Here is a 23,231-nt window from a genome sequence, read left to right as displayed (position 1 = left end):
AATCTAAGAATTATTAAGCTTGGGTTGGTAACTTTTAATTTTTTTTCCTATTTTAAGTTAAAAAACAACAACAAAAAGAAAACTGACCAGAGTAGTCCAGACACACACACACACACACACACACACACACTTAGGTACAAAGAATTTAGGTAATTAACTTAACTTATGAGTAACTGACATGAAAAATAACCAAAGTTTCTGGCTTCTCTCAGTCAGTCAAAAATCTTAATGCTTATAAAGCATTTCTCAAATTGGCATTCAACTAAACAACAGTCTACATGTTCTTTGATCAATAAGTCTGAAAAATGTTAAAGTAACTGCCACACTTCTTGGAGCCTTTAAAATACTAAAATACATCAGAATTTCCAGACTTGAATTTGACTTTTTTCATAGAGCACCTATCAAAATCTTCCACAATAGCAATCCTGGAACACCAGCTTGGAAAACACTGGCCCTACTATACTAATTGATTCCCAAAACTCAACATGTGTTTCTTCTAAAAACACCAAAACATTTAATAGGAAGTGTCATCTTTTAGGGCACTTGAGACAATGCTTTACTTAAAAATCTTTCTATCTCTCAGGGCATACCACTTTCTATAATATTCAATAAATACTAGCTTAATCTAGCTCTTTTAAGAAATGAAATGAAAATAATTTTAAAGTAACAAGAAAACTCAAATCCAAAATACCATCTTTTCAATGTTATAGAAGAAATATAATACCTATGTTTTGCTGAATTTTCAACACTATTGTAGTTTTAATTGGCTGTTTTGGTGGTTCATCATCTGTGTTGTCCAATGAAGCTTCAGTATTCATAGAGGAACTTACACAGGCTGCAAGAGGATAATAAAAATAAATCCTAAATAAAATAAGAATAATTACTGCTTAAAAATGAGTTTTAAAGAACATTATAAAAAACATACAGTGAACTCCATTTTCCTTCAACTTGACTTTTTTTTTTTTTTCAACTTGACTTTTTAAACTTGCTCTTTATCAAATGCAGGCGAATTAAATTTCATGGACTATATATCAAACTGATGTACTTTAAAAAATTCTTTATGGGGACTTCCCTGGTAGCGCAGTGGTTAAGAATCCACCTGACAATGCAGAGGACATGGGTTCGAGCCCCGGGCCAGGAAGATCCCACATGCCGCACAGCAACTAGCCCTGTGTGCCACAACTACTGAGCCTGCACTCTAGAGCCCGCGAGCCACAACTACTGAGCCCACGTGCCACAACTACTGAGGCACGCGCAGCTAGAGCCTGTGCTCTGCAACAAGAGAAGCCACCGTAATGAGAAGCCTGCGCACCACAACGAAGAATAGCCCCCACTCTCCACAACTAGAGAAAGCCTGAGCCCAGCAACGAAGACCAAATGTAGCCAAAAATAAATAAAATTTTAAAAAAAGAAAAGAGCGATTCAATTCAATGACCTCAGCTTCTATCTTAAAAAAAAATACTTTATGTACTTTTATGACTGATCAAAACCAAGGAGCCACAGAGCCAGTTCTGAATGACTCCCACAAATTATAATCTGATTACTATATGGTAGTGGAGATAAATGATACCAAAAATCAAACTAGATAGGAAAGGGTAAATTTTGCTCTTAATTGGGATTAATTTATAATATTCTTATTGATGGTTTTGGCAATTAATAATTTTAAGTAATCAGTAATAATAAAAGTAGGGATCAGCAAACTGTAGCCATGGGCCAAAGTGCAGCCCATGGGCCAGACCTTACATGCTCTGCAAAGCCTAAAATATTTACTATTTAGCCCTATACAGAAAAAGTTTGCTGACTCTTGATCTAACCTGAATTACATAAGCAAATTGGGACCATAAGTTTGACCTTAAAACAATTCAATGTTAAGCAAAGTAAGTACATAATCTCATTTATAGTTGGAAAATAAAACCTGGGACATTAAGTGCGTATTTGAGGGTCATAGGCAACAGAATGAGGATTCAAATACAAGTTCTCTTTCTACTTCATTATGGTAACAATAATTTGCTTAGGTTAGCCAAGCTGAATTTATTTAACACTGACTAAAAGTGTCTAAACTGAAAACATCCTTAGGGATCACACAGACCAATGGTTTTCTTTTTTTAAACTAGTGCTAGAAAATCTGACAGAAAATCCCAGTATGTAAAGCAGAATTACTCTGGTTGAAGCAGGGATGAAGGACTCCTGGAGTCATACTCCCTCCTTCCCTAAGAGGTGACAGCAGAGTGCTGTTCTATAGAACTCAAGGGAACTATGTTTGAAAACAACTGCAGTTGATACTTAAACAACATGGGTTTGAACTGCATGGATCCACTTACTCATACGCAAATTTTTTTCCACTAAATACATACTATATGATCCATGGTTGGTTGAATCCATGGATGGGGAACTGCCCATACGGACAGCCAACTGAAGCTGTATGTGGATTTTCAACTGCGTGAGGGTCAGTGCCCCTAACCCCCATGTTGTTCAAGGGTTAACTGAACTTCATGTTGATCCTTTTATTTACAAAGAAGAGAAGAGAACCCCAGAGTGACACAGTAACTACTACTGTTTAAATTCAAAGTAAAATAGCTTATTGCTTGGATTTAAAATATCTTTTATAGACATCTTTGTATACCAACATACTGGCACATGCAGATGTGTTCACAAGGATGACACATAACTTACTGAAATAATTAACTGTGGTACCGAAATGCATGAAAAAAAATTTGCCTGCTTCTCATCAATTTCCCATGAAGTTTGCCATTTTGAGAAATAATCCTTAGTAGTCACCTCATTAGAATCAAGGCAAAACTGTTCTTTTTTTCCCTCTTTGAGCATATGACTAAAGTACTTTAAAAACAAACACAAAACGTTCTTCTCTTTTGTTCTACTCCCATATCAAACTAGTCACAAAGGCCAACAAATTCTCATGAACTGTCTCCAGAATTATTCAGTCTTCCATATTTCTACAGCATCCAGTTTTCTCGGGGGCTGTAACACTTTACTTCTAGAATACATTAGCCCACCAGCTTAAAATTTCCCCTAACTTCATCCATATGTCTAAAAGTTGAATGGAGAGTACAATTTTATTCATTTTAAAAACATACACTCACACACACACAGAACTTCGGCTTTTTCTTTTAGCAAATATCACTGCTAAAAAGCTTTTTCTTTGGGCCACTAAAATCCTTATCTCAGATAAAAACAAAAATAATGGATGAAGCATGAATTATACCTATTTGCTACAGGAAATTTTTTACTTTTTTACTTGAGTACCTATAGATAAAGAGCACAAAAATGGTTTTATTTGTCATGTCATATTACTCACACATTTAATACTAATTTGTTATTTGTGAAGAACTGCATGCTCTAAGAGGTCAAGTCCTCTGTATAAACAATTTACTTCTATTAAAAAAAGACATTCCATTGCTCTGCTATTTCCATTTTAAAATCTGTCATTCAGGGGGCTTCCCTGGTGGCGCAGTGGTTGAGAGTCTGCCTGCCAATGCAGGGGACACGGGTTCGAGCCCTAGTCTGGGAGGATCCCACATGCCGCGGAGCAACTGGGCCCGTGAGCCACAACTGCTGAGCCTGCGCGTCTGGAGCCTGTGCTCCGCAACGAGAGAGGCCGCGACAGTGAGAGGTCTGCACATTGCGATGAAGAGAGGCCCCTGCTCGCCGCAACTAGAGAAAGCCCTCGCACAGAAACGAAGACCCAACACAGCCAAAAATAAATAAATAAATAAATATATAAAATCTGTCATTCAAAATCATATTGATTTGATACAAAGCTGAGACAATTTTACTGAAGCAGAGCATTTTTCAAGGATGAATAAATCCTTACCATAACAATTTGTTTGTCTGTTTTTGGTGGGGCCATGAAGAACTTAATTCAAACCTCAGATACTGTCATTTTTACCAATACCTTAACGTCATCTGAACTTTAAATGCAAAGGACATGTGATTCAATAGGAAATTAGATCTTAACCATTCCTTAAAACCAGGTAATTTTAACTGCAGACAAATCTCAAATTATTCATGTAAGAAAGCAACCTTTCTTAAACAACTGTCAACAAAGGAGAAGACAAGGGCCAAGATGAATGCATGTTAAATTGTATATATATTCAATTTCATTCCAAGCTGCTGATAGGTAGGACTATTTAGAAGCTTAAAATGAAATGCTAGCACTTGAACTCCTTAGTTAGGTGTCATCTTCCAGATCCCTAAATCCTAAGTTAACGAGGTTTCACTAGTCAGTGATTCAGCCATTAAAACACATTTTCAGCATTACTTTTTTTCCTTTATAATTAAATTATCAATGTTTAACCAAGCAATGAAAATTAAGTTCACCTCTGATATCAAGACAGAATTGGCAAAGATGGGTTTCACCAGATTTTAAATGGGTGTCTCCAAATTTGCTGAAACTGTACATAAAGTACATCTGAATTATTAAGTTAATATCTACCAGGAGATGACTAATACATTTAAGAAATTTTAAAGCCACAGTTATCCCTCACCTTAAGTGAGTCATTTTGACAAACAAATTGTTCTTCATTCCTTAAATCATTTTAAAGTATGTTATTTTAAAATACTTACTTGGCAAAACACGTATTTTAAACATAGCAACTACATTACAGAACAGAAATAATTAAATAATCAAGCAAATAGTAACATCAAATACTTGGAAAATAAAGCTTGATACTTATAACAAGTTTAACAATCCTAAATGTACAGTAATTGATTTCAAGTTTGAATTTGAACATTTGAACTCCACTTTTCATTGTTTATTTTACCTGGAAACCCTAATTTCAAATAATTAGGAAAATCTATACACACTATATAGCATTATTCTTATACGTTAATGTTTTTCATTATAATTCAGAAGGTCCATTATTTAAAAGTTTTATAATAATTCTAGTAAATATCACCTTACATTTATGTATCTCTTTCTGTTTAGAAAGTTATTTTCTCTAACATTTTTACTAAATTCTAGTACCAACACCAAAAGAATTTGGGGTTCAGAAAGGACTTGTTCAAGGTTACACAGCTGTAAGTGGAAGACCTGGACTCAGCTAAAACATCTTGGTAAAATTATGCATCTAATGTTTTTGAATAAATTAATAAATGAAAGAATAAATGAAAAGGTGAACATAATTCTAAACCAACTGAATGTATATGTAAAAGCACTTAATTTTTCTATTAAAATGTTTATGCTTTTACCCTATCCCATAATTTGGAATGTGTTATTTTGCTACTAAATAACTATATCATTCCTTCTAATTCAATAAATACTTGATGAAGCAAAAATAATATAATTCTAGACAAGTCCTATTCTTGGCCACAATAAATCTGATGCCAATGTTCAATTCCTAAACAGCTTAGGGTTACTTTTACTGTATTCATCCTTGAAAATGAACTCAAATGTTACCTGGGGCTTCCCTGGTGGCGCAGTGGTTGGGAGTCCGCCTGTCAATGCAGGGGACACGGGTTCGAGCCCTGGTGTGGGAGGATCCCACATGCCGCGGAGCAACTAAGCCCGTGTGCCACGGCTACTGAGCCTGCGCTCTGGAGCCTGCGTGCCACAACTACTGAAGCCTGTGCGCCTAGAGCCCGTGCTCCGCAACAAGAGAAGCCACCGCCATGAGAAGCCTGCGCACCACGACGAAGAGTAGCCCCACTCGCTGCAACCAGAGAAAGCCAGTGCGCAGCAACGAAGACCCAATGCAGCCAAAAATAAATAAATAAATTTATAAAAAAAAAAAAATGTTACCTGCTCTGAATCACTTACAGGGATAATGCCTGTGCTAAATATTCTGATAATTCTCTGTTCATTCCTGTATTATTGAACTAACCTCTAGTTAAAGTGAAATGTAACAGTAATAATAAAGAAAGAAAAAATGGAAAGAATTTACTAAAATTTGAAAATACTAATGTCAAACCTTTCTTACTATAGATTACAGGTTATTGCTAACCTACCATCAAAATATTTTTTCTGAATGAATTATTAGCCAAATCACTAGAGACCCTAAAATTATGATCATTAATCTTGATGTTCTTGAGTTCTTAGTTACTCTTTGGACCTTACTACATGCCCTGCAATAATTAATAATGCATACAATTCTATCTTCCAAGTCAGATTATAGGCTTCTTGAGGAAAGGAATCTGGCCATTGATTTGTCATCTAAAACCCTACCTTGAACAGAGCAAATGCTTAATAAACATCTAACAAATAGACATACTAAATGCTGTAAACTAGAATTAATATTTACGGGGCAACAATTAGTGTTACATGTTGTCATATATTTTTAATGTTCTATATCCCTTAAAACGTTCTGAACTATTGAGCCATAGAGCTATGACCATTATATCCTTTCAAAATCTTCATCATGTTCAGTGTAGTGCACTACACAAACCTTAAAAACCTTATATCTTGCTTGGCATAAGCTTACAATTTTCCAAGCATAAAATAAGTATTAAAAAAAGCTGTGCTATAGTTTCCTAAAAATGACCAATTCAGTATATGTCAGTCAGTTAGGAACAAATATTTATGAATACCTATCATGTTTTAGGCATGGAACTCAGATAGAGAAATAAATACTCTTGAGAAATTTGCAGTCTAATATGAAAAATTAATATTAAACATGCAACTGATGAGTTCAATAATTACAAGAATGGAAACTAATGCAAAAAAGCAGCAAAAAACTATGATTAAGTATAATGGAGGCACCCACCTAGTCTGAGCACATAAAATTATCTACCCAGGTTAAAAAAAAATTCCATTTAGCTCCTTGAAGACAGAATCAGTATCTTATTGAATTTTGGTTCCCAAACCCTAGGACTGACAAAATCAATAATTTGTTCAGTCAACAGATATTTACTGAGTACCTACAATGTGTTAAGGCTAGGTTCTTAGGAAAGTGCTAGAAATGACAGCAGTGAGCAAGAAAGGAAAAGTTCCTTTCCTTGTGAACCTTATGGAAAAATCAATAAATGTTTGCTGAAATGCAATATAAAATTGTTTCATATGGGTTTTAATTTATTAGGTTTTAGTTTTATTTGTGGGAGGTTGTCAAGCAAGGCTGCCATAGTTGCCTCCTTAAGAATGTATTACAGTGGTGAAAGCTACTTGGATTTTTATTTTAATCTGTTTTAGCAATTTAAACAATGGATATTAATCTGTTATTGAGATTAATAACTGTAACTATTTTTAAAGTATTACTTATAAAGTATTGAATAAAATACAAACTAGTCTATAAATGCTTATGTTTAAAATATGACACAAAATTAAACAAGATAAAAATATTTCAGACAGATGGTAGTCTTAAAAAAATCTAAATGAAATCTCTCTCTTCCTATTCTTTTATATCTGATTTTTAAAGTAAGTTGTGAATGGGGCAAGTTTTGCATACAGTGCTTCCCTTAGTCATACTTAATTCAGCAATGTAATATGCACTAAAAGTGTGACAAATAATTCAAAAGAATATGAAAACTACATACGATAACAGATCCAAGCTTCTAGCCAACAAGTGAGAAATTACACTGACATAAGATGAAATTAAATGAGGATGATGTAACATCATTTATTTAAGTTAAAAAAATTGTTTTAAATGATGGAATTAAGAGGGCTAGACTAAAATAAGTACCTAGATCATGGAAAGTAATAACCCTATAGTCTGTCCTGGTTAAGTGTCACAGAAAGGCAGTAAAACAAAACTGTCGGAAAAAAAGCAGACTCTAAAACCAAACTGCCTATGTTTAAATTCCAGCTCCACCATTTATTAGCTATGTAACCCTGAAAAAATTACTTGACCTTTCTGAGCCTCAATTCTCTTATTGGGAAAACTGAGCTAACAATAGTATAATAATCATTATAGGGTTCTTATAAGGACTAAATGATTTAGCAACTGTAAGGCTCTTAAAACGGTGCCTGGCACATAGCAGGTTCTATAAAAACAATAGCTAATATTATTGGAGTATTAGGTTCAATTCAGGGTAACATATCTCAAGAAAGGCAAGCCAGACTATACTGATATTTTAAAAAGCAGTTTTTAATCCTTCTTAGGTCACCAACCCTTTGAAAGCTATAGATCTTTCCCCCAGGAAAACATTATACAATTATGTTCAAGCGGTTTAGGGATCTCCTGATAGCCAACTATGACCCCAAAATTTTGGACACCACAGGTTAAAAATGTCTAATCTAAAGAAAGGTAAATAAGGTGGTAAGGAAAAATGAGGTCTAGAAACTGTAATAATGAGAACAGTTAAAGGTATATGGGAGTATTTGGCTTTGAAATATTTAGAACATGACAACTGCCCTCAATTTAAACTTAAAGCAAGGCCTCAATAAAGAAGCAGTACAGTCGACACTTGAACAACATGGGTTTGAAATGCACAGGTCTACTTATACTTGGATTTTTTTCAATAAATACATACTACAGTACTACACAATCCACAGTTGGCTGAATCTGTGGATGCAGAACTGCAGATATGGAGGGCCAACTGCAAAATCATACATGAATTTTCGACCACATGGAAGTCAGTACCCCTAGCTCCTGTACTGTTCAAGTGTCAACCGTACTCATGTTTAATTGCTACAGATTACTGAAAAAGTAGAGGTTTCAGGAAGGCAGACTGGAATTCAGAATAAGGAAGAAAAAAGTCTAAATACCCATAGATTTCAGTATTATATGAAAGAGGATGAACCAGGTCAACTCTAATGATCCCATGTAAAACTAATTCAAGTTATCAACAATAGAGTTGGTCAAGAACTACTGTTAGGCACTAGTGACAGAAGTAAGCAAAAGCAAACAAAAATCTCTGCCCTCATGACTCTAAGATTAGTTGGAAGAAACAGCGTAGTCGCTAATCTGGAAAAACATATTTCACAAAGTAGCAAACATTTCTACCAGTCTACTCCAAAATCTATCCCTTAGAGAATATTCTATAGCTATACTTTTAAAAATATTAGTTTTCAGAGGACTGAAACATAGCTGCAGCTTTAACATCTTTTACTGAGCAATTTAGAGGGTTTTTTTTTTTCCCCTTTAAAACAAACTTACTATTCCACATGATTGATATGAACTTGGAGTTGTTGAAAAAACAAGCCTGGTGATCTCCAACTAACCTGAGGCTTTACTGATAGATTTGAATTCACCAACCAAATACTTACTTGATTCACCATAGAAACAACAGGACTCAATCACTCTACTCTTGTGGGGAATGGGAATTAGTTAAGCAATAGAAGAATAACTAAGAAATCAGAATTAGAAAAAGCACTTAAAAATCGTTATATTCAAATTTCATAAACATTTATATTCAGAAGTAACCTAAAGACTTTCTACTATGATATCAGAAATTTCAAGACTGATAAATGTCTAGATACTCAAGTATTTATGGATACTTGCAAATAACTACTTTTACCACATATTTTTAAAATGTTTCAGGAAGACTGTCAAACACATTTATTTATAGACACGTTTTCATATCCTACTCTCACTAGAAACAAAAACAAAGCAAAGCAAAGCAAAACAAAAAAAACCTTTTAAAATGTAAGATGAAATATGAAAGTAATGGTTAGGGGAAGAATATGTGTACTCAATTACATAGTATGGCAAATCTATGCTCTGTAAAAATAATCTTGATCTAATTTTTGGAACTGCCCATTTTAGCTTAGTATCCCAATTATATGAAGGGGACAGGAAAATAACAGCAAATCATATGGAGATGTTTAATAAAGTGTTTAAAAAAACTTCTGTAACCTGATGCTTAACCAAATAATTAAAATAACAGATTTTGAGAAAACTTCTCTTATAATAAAAGAAATCCCTTAAAGCTATATATTTCTACCTGTTTAAGACTGAACTTGTTTTATGAAGATCTACTTGCTAGACTTGGAAAAATCTAAAGTATCTTAAATTTTGGTACAATTTTCCAGGAAAACACTGCATGTTTATATACTGTGTAGAAAAACAGACACATTTTTAAATGTCTCAAAAGTATCAAAGAGAACTAGCTTTAAGGAAATCTAAAGACATGATACTTAAACTAGATGTCCCATAGGTAACCTCAGCTATAGTCTACTCTGGTTCTTAAATAACCTCATATAATTACCTGTGTTTATTTCCTCTGCAATTTCCAAATCTTCTATTTGAATCATATGATCTAACATCTCTATAAAATGGTCTCTAATTTCTTCAGCTGACTCATCACCAAATTTATAATCACATAACATTACAGTGGATCCCGGAATGGGGACAAAAACTCGGTGAGGGAGGATGTGGAACTCTTTTTCAGAATCTAAAAGGAGAAGAAACAATATCAGTATTTAGACAGGTCTGTCACTGGTATCAGTGATAAATATTGTGTAAGTACATGAAAGCATATGCCAAAAGAAATAAAACCTTAAAAGGTCTTTTCATTTTCTAATTGATCTCGCACAAAATTGCTTACTGAATTCTTTAACTCAATACCTAAGGCCTCTGCAAGGGACATAAATGATACTCCCATGAAATATAAACTCACCACTGCCTTCAATGTGAAGACATTGTTGATAATACATTCTTATATTATCCACTGTCCTATGAAGGAATACCTAGGAGATAATTTTGTCTCAGAAGTTGTTTTTCTTTGTTTTAATCTTACAAGTACTGAATTTTCTAAACAATTTTTCCCTTTTTCATGCAAGCTTATAGAGCCAAATTAGCGGCCCACCTACATCAAGTGTATAGGTTGTGATAGCATTCATTTCTGTACTAATCTCACCACTGACTTCATCTTACATGATGTAGCCCCCTAATCAAGCATGTGTAGGACATTAAGATACACATTTTCTGTACTAATCTCACCATCAACTCCATCTTGCTTTCTTTTTCATTTTCCCTTTGCCTCGTTCTCATTATTAATACCTACTTTACCTTCTTCACTTGTAATGCCTTTTTGTAAATAGCCTTAAATCATTTTTAGAAAAAATAATCTGGACCTAAGTAAACAATGAATATTTCATTCTTCTTTCAACACACACATTTCGCTCAATTTCTAACATAAACACATAATTATTGTTTGGCTCAAAACCATAACTCTGATGAAGTATCAACAAAGATAGAGATTTTGTGTAAAGAATGACTTTTTTCAGCAATGGATATGATTTAAAAAGCTGCCAATGTACAGACCAAGTAGAAAACCAGGGCTCACTTTAACAGTAACCTACCTTTCCTCATCAAGAAGCAAGTGGTAGCTTTATATAACTGCAAACACATGACAATGAAGAATGCCTTAAGTGTCATAGGAAATGCCATGACTTAAATATGTGTTCCTGCCAGATTCTGCTTAATATATTGTTTTCAAATGAGAACTGGGAGAATTTTACTCTTTGACCAGACTGCCTCCTAGCTGTAAAATTATATTACTGCAATTTGTCTTATAGCATGTAAACTGTCCACACATTGATATTAGGAATATAGTATTTTATTTTGGGCCATAGTTTCTTAAAACAGGTTAAGTTCAAAACTTTCAAAGGTGGCCTAAGTGTAATTGGCATGCAAAATTTTAAAACAATTTCAAACTGCATTAATTCTAGGTTTGCCTGAAAAAGAGACAAATATGCTTGCTTATAAAATCAAATGTTAAAGAATTGGTTGCAATGAACTTGTACTACTCATTAAAAAAAAGCGCTTACAATTTTCAAGTTAAAGTTAAATTAAACATTTATTATCTAAATAAGACCAAGTTTTCTAGCTGGTCTGAGGTTTAAAATGGGAGAGGAAAGCTTTAAAAAAAAACATACATCTTAAAAAGTACTCAAAAAAAGAATCCTTTAGGCGAATTCCCATAGCAGAGTATTTTGTTCAAAATTATTTAAATAAGTTCAAAACAGAGAAAAAAATTTAAAGTTAAGCCAATATGATAAGAATTGAGATTTTGCTGGTTAAGTATAGAATCCTAACTCATACTGGAATATTACAGAAAATTTTGTAGAATAGGCAATATCTGAGCTGACTCTTAAAAGATAAACAGACATTTGCATGAAGGGATGAGAAGCGCGATCCAGAGAGTGGAACCATGACTACAGGCAAAGAGGAATATAAATGTTCTGAGAGGATAGGCAGTATGGATGGATGTGGATGTAGGGATGGAAGAAGGTAAGAGATTTCATAATTGATGACCTCAGTTTTCACAATGAGTATGTGATCTACTGAGAGTAAGTTGGGCAGGACTGAATGCAGGCTGATAGAGAATAATGAAGAAAGTCTGGAATACTTCTTAAGGGAAAGAAAAGGGGAAGACCAGAATAAGTAAAAGGACTGACTGGAGTTCATATTTTATTTATTATTATTATTTTTTTACTGTCACCTGAAGTATTAAGTTCTTTCATCTGGATAGCCAGAATTTAAAAACTATGTTTACTTTAAAGATTAAGAATGTAATGTTAGTATGCCCTTTGCAGACTTCCTTATGCATGCAAAAAATATTCTAGTTCAGGTTAATTTCATGGCATGCATTCTAGATTTTACCATATTACAAACCTACAAGATTTTACCAGTATATAAGAAGCATAAGCAAAACAAATATCGTATGTTAACACATACATGTGGAACCTAGAAAAATGGTACAGATGAACCAGTTTGCAGGGCAGAAATTGAGACACAGATGTAGAGAACGAACGTATGGACACCAAGGGGGGAAAATGGTGGGGGAGGGGTGGTGGTGGTGGCATGAATTGGGAGATTGGGATTGACATATACACATTAATATGTACAAAATCGATAACTAATAAGGACCTGTTGTATAAAAAAAAAATAAATAAAATTCAAAAAAAATAATATTGTGCTAGCTATTCTAGGTCTTGTGCCCGTTCATACAAACTTTAGAATCAGTTAGTTGATATCCATAAAATAACTTGCTGAGATTTCAATAGGAATTTCATTGAATCTATAGATCAAGTAGGAAAGAACTGACATCTTAACTATATTGGGTCTTTCAATCCATGAACAAGAAATATCTATCCATTCATTTAGATCTTTGATTTCTTACATCAGAGTTTTATAGTTTTCCATACACAGTTTCCATGTATATTTATTATATTTATACATAAGTTTCATTTTCGGGGTCCTATTGTATTGTATATGTTATTTTTTCATTGCAAATTCCAATTGTTCATTTACATATATAGGAAAACACTGACCTTTGTATATTACCTTGTACGCTGTGATCTTGCTAGGTCACTTATTAAAGAGTTTTTTGTATATTTCTTGTGACTTTTCTAGATAGACAATCACGTTATCTGAAAAGTTTTATTTTTTCCTTCCCTATCTGTATATATTTTGTTTCCTTATTGCACTACCCAGGACTTCCAATAAAATGATGAACAGGGAATTAAAAAAAAAATGTCCTGCTGGGATTTTGATCTGCATTATGTTGAATCTATAGATCAATTTGGAAAAAGTTGACATCTTAATAACATTGAGTCTTCCAATCCATGAGCATGGCATCTTTCTCTAATTATTAGGTCTTTTCTAATTTGTCTTGACAGTGTTTTATAGTTTTCAGTACATAGATCTTATATATATTTTGTTAGCTTTATCTCTAAGTATTTTATGGTTATTTGAATGCTATTATAAATGGTATTTAATTTTTAAAAATTTTCCAGTTTTTTCTTACTATAGAGAAATATAATTGAGTTATGTATATTGACCTTGTATTCTGGGACCTTGGTAAATTCACTTATTAGTTCTAGTAGTTTTATTTTTAAAGATTCTTTTGGATTTTGTGTGTACACAATCATGTCACCTGAGAATAAAGACAGTCATTTCTTCCTTTAAAAAAAAAAAAAGAAAAGAAAAAAGAAAGATAAGCTAAGTAAAATGAGGACTAAATTTAAGATCTAACAATTGGGTGTATATATACTCAACTTCAAAATTTACATGTTCATATTATTATACTTGCAATATATTTTTTAATCTTGCTATCTTAAGATCTACTAACATGTTGCTGGAATAATTATCCTCTTACTACAGTTCAAAAAATGTATACTTACACTTGGTTCATTTTTGAAATATAAGGCTACATTCCACAAAACCTGAAGTTAAGAAAGTTTAAATACAACCATTGTTAAGTAATTCTCTTCCTTCAGTACCTCCAACTTAATAGTAACTACTACTTGAGGAGGGCTTGGCCTACCAACCTGTATTAGGGACTTTAAAAACATCATCTTCTTTCATCTCACAGGCTCGAAAAATAGCTACTATAATCCCTGTTTTTCACATAAGACAGTGGATGCTTAGACAGGCTAAATTATTCACCTGAAGTCACTCCAGTAGTGTTAGAGTAGACACAGAACCCAAGAACTTCAGTCTTTGCTCTTTCCACCAAAGTACACTGCCTATTCTCTCTTCCCACAAGCTCAAAGGCCACTCAATTATCAGTGAAAATATTTTTTCATTTTGTAAAAATGTAACATTAGATGATAACATTAACTTCTAATATATCAAATTTAACATATAAACAACTGTTATTAGAAGTAATTAATTTTACTGATTGGACGTCAGTAAAAATTTCAAAATACTAATTCACTAAATAGAATACTAGAGCAGTCATTTGATACCCTTTTTATGAAGCATTTGTAATGAAAAGGAATATTTAACTAATGTGTGTGATAAGGTAGATCTTTGGCATTATTGGTGGATATATCCCCATGTCCCAGAAAATCCTAAAATTCACAGTTCAGTTGTAACACATACTGTTACTCAGAAAGTGAAGTAGTGTTTAATACCATGAGAGTTATCACACACAAAGTCAAGCAGCAAAAACAAAGCCACAGAGATGACACTGCTAGACTAACTGGGTGGCTAAGTGACCAGGTTTTACATACTTCACAAAACAAAACTCTCAATCCAATTGCTACAATTTGATTGCAATCTGAATCAAATTCATGTCTCAGCAAAACTATACATTATTAGTGGATGGGTTATTCCACTAATAATAACTTCAGGGTTATTTGTGAAGTACATGAAGGACAGATGTTAAACCTGGAAATTCCAGGTATCTATCATACTAGGAATAGACAAAAGATTATAATCAGTCCACCAAACCTGATATATGGGCTATTATAACTAAAAGAAGTTAGTTAGCACAGGAGCTATGCTTTTCTCCTATAAAAATAAACATATTCCCTTAACAAGCTAATAACGTATGTTTCAATTATGTACATACTCAACTGTGAATTGCAAATCCACCTGAATAGTAGAAAGGCAGATAAATGTGTAGCTTCAAAAAGCATACTCAATATTATATTTTCTTTTTGAGTAAAACTAAATTTTTCTAATACAAATTACTGAAAAGGTATAAACTGTTCATGTTTCTCAAAAGATGGAATAGTTATAAAAGGTTAAGACACCATGACCCAGCCTTTTTAAAATCTAGTAAAGTCTGTTAGAGAATAGATGAGAAGTATATAAACTAGTACACACACAAAAAAAATAAATTGGAAAGAAAAAGAAAGATCAATTGCATATACACCTATTAAAGACTCTATTATACATAATGGTCAACACTAATAAATTAATGGCTTTAAAATGGTAACACACACAGTCTCTTCCATAAGTGGTGGTGGGAAAACTGGACAGCTACATGTAAAAGAATGAAATTAGAACACTCCCTAACACCATACACAAAAATAAACTCAAAATGGATTCAAGACCTAAATGTAAGACTGGACACTATAAAACTCTTAGAGGAAAACATAGGAAGAACACTCTTTGACATAAACCACAGCAAGATCTTTTTTGATCCACCTCCTAGAGTAATGGAAATAAAAACAAAAATAAACAAATGAGACCTAATGAACCTTAAAAGCTTTTGCACAGCAAAGGAAACCAATAAACAAGATGAAAAGACAACCCTCAGAATGGGATAAAATATTCACAAATGAATCAACGGACAAAGGATTAATCTCCAAAATATATAAACAGTTCATGCAGCTCAATATTAAAGAAACAAACAACCCAATCCAAAAATGGGCAGAAGACCTAAATAGACATTTCTCCAAAGAAGACACACAGATGGCCAAGAAGCACATGAAAAGCTGCTCAACATCACTAATTATTAGAGAAATGCAAATCAAAACTACAATGAGGTATCACCTCACACTGCTCAGAATGGGCTTCATCAGAAAATCTACAAACAACAAATGCTGGAGAGGGTGTGGAGAAAAGGGAACCCTCTTGCACTGCTGGTGGGAATGTAAATTGATACAGCCACTATGGAGAACAGTATGGAGGTTCCTTAAAAAACTAAAAATAGAATTACCATATGATCCAGCAATCCCACTACTGGGCATATACCCAGAGAAAACCATAATTCAAAAAGACACATGCACCCCAATATTCACTGCAGCACTATTTACAATAGCCAGGTCACGGAAGCAACCTAAATGCCCATCGACAGACGAATGGATAAAGAAGTTGTGGTACATATATACAATGGAATATTACGCAGCCATAAAAAGGAACGAAATTGAGTCATTTGTTGAGATGTGGATGGATCTAGTGTCTGTCATACAGAGTGAAGTAAGTAAGAAAGAGAAAAACAAATATCGTATATTAACGCATGTATGTGGAACCTAGAAAAATGGTAGAGATGAACCGGTTTGCAGGGCAGAAGTTGAGACACAGACATAGAGAACAAACGTATGGACACCAAGGGGGGAAAACCGCGGTGGGGGTGGGGATGGTGGTGTGCTGAATTGGGTGATTGGGATTGACATGTATACACTGATGTGTATAAAATTGATGACTAATAAGAACCTGTAGTATAAAAAAACAAACAAACAAACAAAAAAACAACTACTACTAAACTTTCTTTGGGTTATTTGTATGGAAATATGTTAATATAAATGTTTCAGACATTACATGCAATTTCTAAAAATCCTATATGTTCTGGTATAATGTTATAAGTCATAATTCTAGTTATTTCTTTAAAATGTATATCTCAGAAATAACTAAAAAAAAAATGGTAACACAGCTTATCTATTCTGGCAAAAATTCACACAGAATTTTTCTTTTTAAATCTTCCCTGAAATTATTAAATGTTGACAGATTTACTATTACAAGGTGTTCAACAACTTTTTTTTAGGTGGCAACTGAAAATTTTCATTCAATAAGAAAAGTAAATGATTACATATTGTTTTAAAAAAGATATATGCAGTTAAAAAGATAATATTATCTATTATATCTTAACATCTTAATATATCAATTGAACACATGCAAAAAAAGTACTTAATATTATACTCATAACTTTTTTTTCTGGAATTTCATTCAAAAGCAGATCCTCAAATAGTATTTCACAACGATCAGCAACTGTATTCAATATATCTCTTTTCATGGCCTATGGAAAACCAAAACAAACCACAATAAGAAATAAAATCCATTTCTTTAAATCTGCATTATTTTATTACCAAAACCTGCCACATAAATGACTTCCCTGTATAATCATGTCCACTAAAATAACTAGTACGTCATTCCATTTGTCCATTTATGTAACAGGCTTATCTATACATTAATAGTTTAACAGCAAATTTACCCAGACTTCATCTAAACAGTAAATTTAAACCAAATAAATGAACAAACTTTTGCATCTGAACAAATAATGCTAGTGGTCCAAATTAGAAAATGCATAACTATGACAAAAGTGCCAGTCATCATTTTTTAAATTTCTAAATTATATTGATTACAGAACAATACCTAATAATTCTTTGTAGGTGTACTTTTCCTGTTATTTAAAAAGTTCAATTTCCCTCAGAAGAAATGATTTCAAATATACTAATATGTTACAACTGTGGAACACTTAATACACTTGTATAATCATCACTTCAAAAAGGTATAAAAATAGACATTCTACATATGAAAATCTTGGGACCAATTACCTGGTACATTTGGACTGCCCAACAGACTGGACTTTTATCAGTTAAAATCAAATGAATAATTATGAAATCAGTTAAAATCAAATGAATAATTTGAGATTGAAAAAAGGTAAAATTTTAAGATTTTTGAATAATTATGTTAACATGCTTCTGTTTTTCATATACCAGTTATTCCTTTTTTTTTTTTTTTTTTACCTGTACAGCATCTTTAACCTTGGGTTTATTGCTATGAATATAAGCTCTGCATTTCACAGCACCCTTAAGGTTTACAGAGCCACTGCAGATCTGGACTGTGGCTGTGGATCTGTGGTCTGAATTCAGAAGCTGAAAGACAAAATCTGTTTAGATTCTAATAGCCAATGACTATTAATTATGTGAAACATTTAAACATTATATATGTGAGTCATTTCATGAAGCAAGAAGGAATTTTTAACTGAACCACGTGTCTGAAAATATTCCCCATAAATTTTTAAAAGGCCTTCATATTTCTCCTTATAAGTTACATGTTATTTTCTGAGTATTTTGAACATACTCTGAAATTAAATACACTACATCTAATTTTTTTCTTACTAATATAACCATCTAAAGTACCAATATTCATTAAACACACATTATTTGCAGATTACTCAGATAAGTACTATTAAGATGAAAAGATGTAAAAAGAAGATATGATCTAGTAAGAACTATTAAGATGAAAAGATGTAAAAAGAAGATATGATCTAGTAAGAGAAGGTACACTATGCAAGACTTGCACAAAAATAACTGGAATACAAAGCAGGATGTGATAAATATGATAAAATTACAAGCAACATATAGACACTCATTTATTTATACATTTTTAACTCATAACTTTTATAGACTGAAAGTAATGCTATAGGCTTCACAGCAAAAAAAAAAGCAAGTCAACTATGCCCGTCACCAGAAAATGATACCAGTGACTGTCATTTTCACCTCACAGACCCATTCTTATTTAATCTAAGTAGGGTTAGTTTATGCTTGGTTTTGAGCTTTTGCACAGACATTTTTAACCTTATCATTTCAATAACTGCCAAAACAAGGAGAGGATCGAAACTTTGAAAGTACTACTAGAGGCCCATAAAATCACACTGGTACCGAAAATTATGATTAAAAAAAAAAATGGACATGGTAAAAATATATGTTCTAAGTGTACCTGAAATAAATATCAACAATAGGGTCAATTCTGAAGAACAGAAACAAATCATACAACTTGTGACCAGTGCTAACTAACCATGTGCCTAGGCACTAAGAAACAGTCAGGAAGTGATGAGGACAAATGGTGAATCAAAAGACTTGAATATGCAGCCACTGAAAGAGCATGAATAGTCAACGTCTAATGTAATTCAGGCAAAGGCTAAATTTTTTTTAAGAATTTAAACTTAAACACAGTCAAGGTCTTGGTAAAAAATTTGTCACAGACCAAATAAATAGTCCAGAAGATTCCAGGTCCATGCAAAAATGTCAATCATCAAACCAAGCAAAAGGGTGATGATGCTGATACTCTATTTGGAATAAGCCTCTTATGATACTTGTAGAGATCACTGATATATCAATAAGTGGAGTGGAGGAGGAGTAATGGGCTTCCCTCATCCACTAAACAGAACTTTACTATAGAAAAATAATGCTCTTTTTTACATACTTAATATCTAACTTACAATACATATTATATAACACATTTATAGCATATATATTATATATGCATAAATTAGAACATTATTTTCCAAATGGACTAGACTATATATATAAAAGACTACACACACACACACACACACACACACACACATACACACACACACACCAAGGAGAAGACTTTTTAAAGAATAAAAGGACTGCTTCACTCCTTTTCGGTGGAAATGTATCTGGGCTCTATACAGGTCAACTCGCCTTGGTTTCTTTGGACTTAGGAACAAACTAGCTACTTTGGGAATCTAACCTATTCATAAGTGGAGGAACTTCTGTGATGCTGACATGATATTCTGGAAAAGGAAAGATCCCTCTGGTTATGGAGACCAAATGAAACCTTACCAAAATGGTAACATTTGGGCTAGATCTTCATGTACAGAATAGGAGTTTGACAGTCTGGATGAGAAGGGAAAAAAATGGCACTGGTAAGACAGACAGCTTGGGAAACACACAGAACTTTGAAGGCATAGAAAGCATACCTCTAGAACAGTAAGTTAGAAAATAACAAAAAGGCATGTTGAGGCCCTGAAAAGCCTTAAATTAGACTTTTCTAACTAGTCAATATAGAGCAATTAAGGAATTTTAATCAAGCAAAGTAACACAATCGGTGTCTAACCCTTACACACAATAAATACTAACTGAAAAAAAAAACTAATAAGTAAATGAACAGTGAATGAATGCAAACTGTGATTCAGAAAGGATAATCTGAGGTAATATGCAGGATAGATCAGAAATACGGAAAATATTCCAAGAGATATACAAACAAAGGTATCAAGATTTCGGAGAATGAATCACTTTGGATAAGAATGAATAGATGGAGAGAGACTAGTTAAGAGTTACTTGTGATAAAGTAGGTAAAATAATTATGTTGTAAGGCTAATGGCACTGGGACTACAAGGAAAATAAAAGAGGTGCTATGCTGCAAAGAAAAAATCAACAAGACTTGATGAAGGGTGACTGGGAGGAAAGTGGTATCAAATACTTATTGACTACTTATTATATATTGGTCATTTTAAAGTTTCCAGCTGGCTGACCAGTGGAATTATTGACAAAAATATATGATACCATATACTATTAATTATAATAAATTATCTCATGATATTATCTTCTACTCTTCTCTCTATATTCCCATCCTCTACACATCTTCTAACTGCAATTTTATAACTAAAATAATTTTAACTGAATTGTTTAATAAACTGAGAGGTCACATAAGCATAACTAGTAAAAAGCATATAGGTAGAGGAATAGCCTTAAAATAAAGAACACTTCTAAAATCAAAAAGGAGGAGGAAAACTGAAGACTAAAAGTACTTTTAAGATACTGAGAAGAGAAATTGAGAAATGTTTAGTGGCATAAGTCCAACAACAATTTAGTAATGTTGTATTGCTGAACACAGAAAAGGAAAAGAAGAAATTAAAACATCCTCATATGACAAATTGCTTTTGAGTCTATTTTATTCAGTTAAAAATATATATAAGTCCTGGTAGTATTTCCCTGTTTCAACATTTTCAGTGTAATTTTTTTTTTTTTTTTTTTTGCAGTACGCGGGCCTCTCACTGTTGTGGCCTCTCCCTTTGCGGAGCACAGGCTCCGGACGTGCAGGCTCAGCGGCCATGGCTCACGGGCCCAGCTGCTCTGCGGCATGTGGGACCTTCCCGGACTGGGGCACAAACCCGTGTCCCCTGCATCGGCAGGCGGACTCTCAACCACTGCGCCACCAGGGAAGCCCCTTCAGTATAATATTGAAATGAAAAGTTTTCTAAAAACATGGATGTACTTTATACCCTATCTGGCCTCTAGGATAATGTCCAGCAAGATTAAAATCAAAAGTATGCATACTTTTAGGAATAATTATGTAACTTTAAATTCCAGAAAAGAGATGTGTAATTTAAAACAACCATATAAAAACATAAACCTTGCCAATACTGTGTGGCTTCTGTCAAATCAGAGGTATAAATCTGCTTCAAATTAGGTATATAACAACTCTTGGCACATCTGTGCACACGTTTTATTTTTAAGTTAAGAACTGCAACTTTGCTCATAAAACTTACAACACCAAATATCATACACATGTATATATGTATATGTGTGTACATATATATGGGTATGTATACATATATACATTTTTTCCTAATTGCTATCTACTTGATGTTAAAATTTTAATAGGATTGAGGCAATAGACCCAAATAGGTTTTATTAAAATGTTTCTTGGGAATAACTTTCTTAGAACTGAACATTCTTTATCGTCCTTTACGTCTCTAAAATTCTTTGACTCTCTAACAATCACCATAAAAACAGAAACAATTTCATTAAGCTTATTCTAAGAAATACTGTATTTTAATTTTAGATAAGGAGTATGTTAAAATATTTACCAACTGTGTTAGCACTCTGACATCAAAAGAATGATTAATTGCTTGAGTATTTCCTCTAGAAGATTTTTTCTGAAATAACACAAAAATTTAAAAAATTAGATTGTTGAGGTTGGAGTGGAACATAAAAGACAATTTAGGGACTATCCAACATACACTAAGTAACTCAGAGGGAAAAAAGGTCTTATTATTTGTTTTATTTTAGCTTTTTCTATAGATGTGTAACTTTGTGTCGTCTACATCAATCAACGTGCACTCTTAAAAACCATTAATCTCCTACTTTTATTCCTCTAAAGCAAGGATTGGCAAACTATGGCCTATGGGTCAAATCCAGACTGCCACCAGTCTTCGTAAATAAGGTTTTACTGGAACACAACCAGGATCAGTCATTTACATATTGTCTATGGCTGCTTTCATGCTACAACAGCAGAGCTGAACAGTTGTAAGAGAGAACACATGGCCTGCAAAGCCTATATTTACTATTTGGTTTTTTACATTAAGTTCACTGATCCCTGCTCTAAAGGGAGAGATCACCAAAGTTCCTCTTCAAATCAAAGATATTTTAGAAGCCCATACAGACCCCTCCTATAAAATGGTCAAACTTAGTTTTTAAACTGTTATCAGGGCAGAACATGACTTTAGTTTTAAGCAAGCAGTTTACATTGTAGAAATTAGATGTTATTTAGATGACACTCTCTCCTTTAGGTTTCAAAATTCCTATGATTTCAGAAATAATCTCCTATCATTTTCTGAGAAAAACATTTGCACTTTAGTTTAAAAGACCTTAGAAATAAAAAGCAGATGAATTGTTTTCATGAAGGCAAGGCCTAAAGAACTAAAGATAAGTCATCTTTTATTTTTCCTTAAGCACAAATAATTTCATAAGTAAGATGATTTTCTCTTAACTCACCTGTCCTTCTAATAGGTCACAATCTTCATCTTTAACTTGTCCATTAATCAAATAAATACTATTTTCTATTTGCTTGGCCCAGTGTATAAGTCCATTCTTAAAAGAAACACAACATGGATATCATTCAAATATAATGCCGTCTCAATTAAACTCCCTCGAGTGGACTTTTTTCTACCTAGTATACTGAAATATTAAAAATCCCTAAGTATCAGCAATATGGCATTTAAATTCAATATCATAAACAACAAAAAAGTATATCCCCAATTTTTGGCACTTCACCCATATTTAATAATAGTTTTTCTAATCTTTTTCCCAAACTAACATTTATGTCACAGACCTAGGAGACTTA

General features: G+C 33.1%; 1 protein-coding gene across 4 annotated transcripts in view; it reads right to left on the bottom strand.

Annotated features, from left to right (window-relative positions):
* ODR4 (odr-4 GPCR localization factor homolog) overlaps positions 1 to 23,231 on the bottom strand; it is a 42,308-nt gene that overhangs the window by 4,439 nt on the left and 14,638 nt on the right. For 3 of the 4 annotated variants that reach the window (XR_009516590.1, XM_059994775.1, XM_059994788.1), the window contains 6 exons: positions 22,883 to 22,978; positions 21,976 to 22,044; positions 18,098 to 18,226; positions 17,279 to 17,367; positions 10,099 to 10,286; positions 725 to 835 (listed from right to left, as the gene is read on the bottom strand). Coding sequence is in view for 2 of the 4 variants with exons in the window: in XM_059994775.1 (XP_059850758.1) it covers positions 725 to 835; positions 10,099 to 10,286; positions 17,279 to 17,367; positions 18,098 to 18,226; positions 21,976 to 22,044; positions 22,883 to 22,978 (682 nt within the window). In the remaining 2 variants the exon portion in view is untranslated. Of the gene's footprint in view, positions 1 to 724; positions 836 to 10,098; positions 10,287 to 17,277; positions 17,368 to 18,097; positions 18,227 to 21,975; positions 22,045 to 22,882; positions 22,979 to 23,231 lie in introns of those variants that run through there. The other variant, XR_009516592.1, reaches the window with a different exon arrangement.

The sequence above is a fragment of the Delphinus delphis genome, chromosome 1, assembly GCF_949987515.2.
Source record: "Delphinus delphis chromosome 1, mDelDel1.2, whole genome shotgun sequence".
NCBI classification, from domain to species: domain Eukaryota; kingdom Metazoa; phylum Chordata; class Mammalia; order Artiodactyla; family Delphinidae; genus Delphinus; species Delphinus delphis.
The sequence above is the reverse complement of the archived record's forward strand: the minus strand, read 5'-3'. Positions and strand labels throughout refer to the sequence as shown.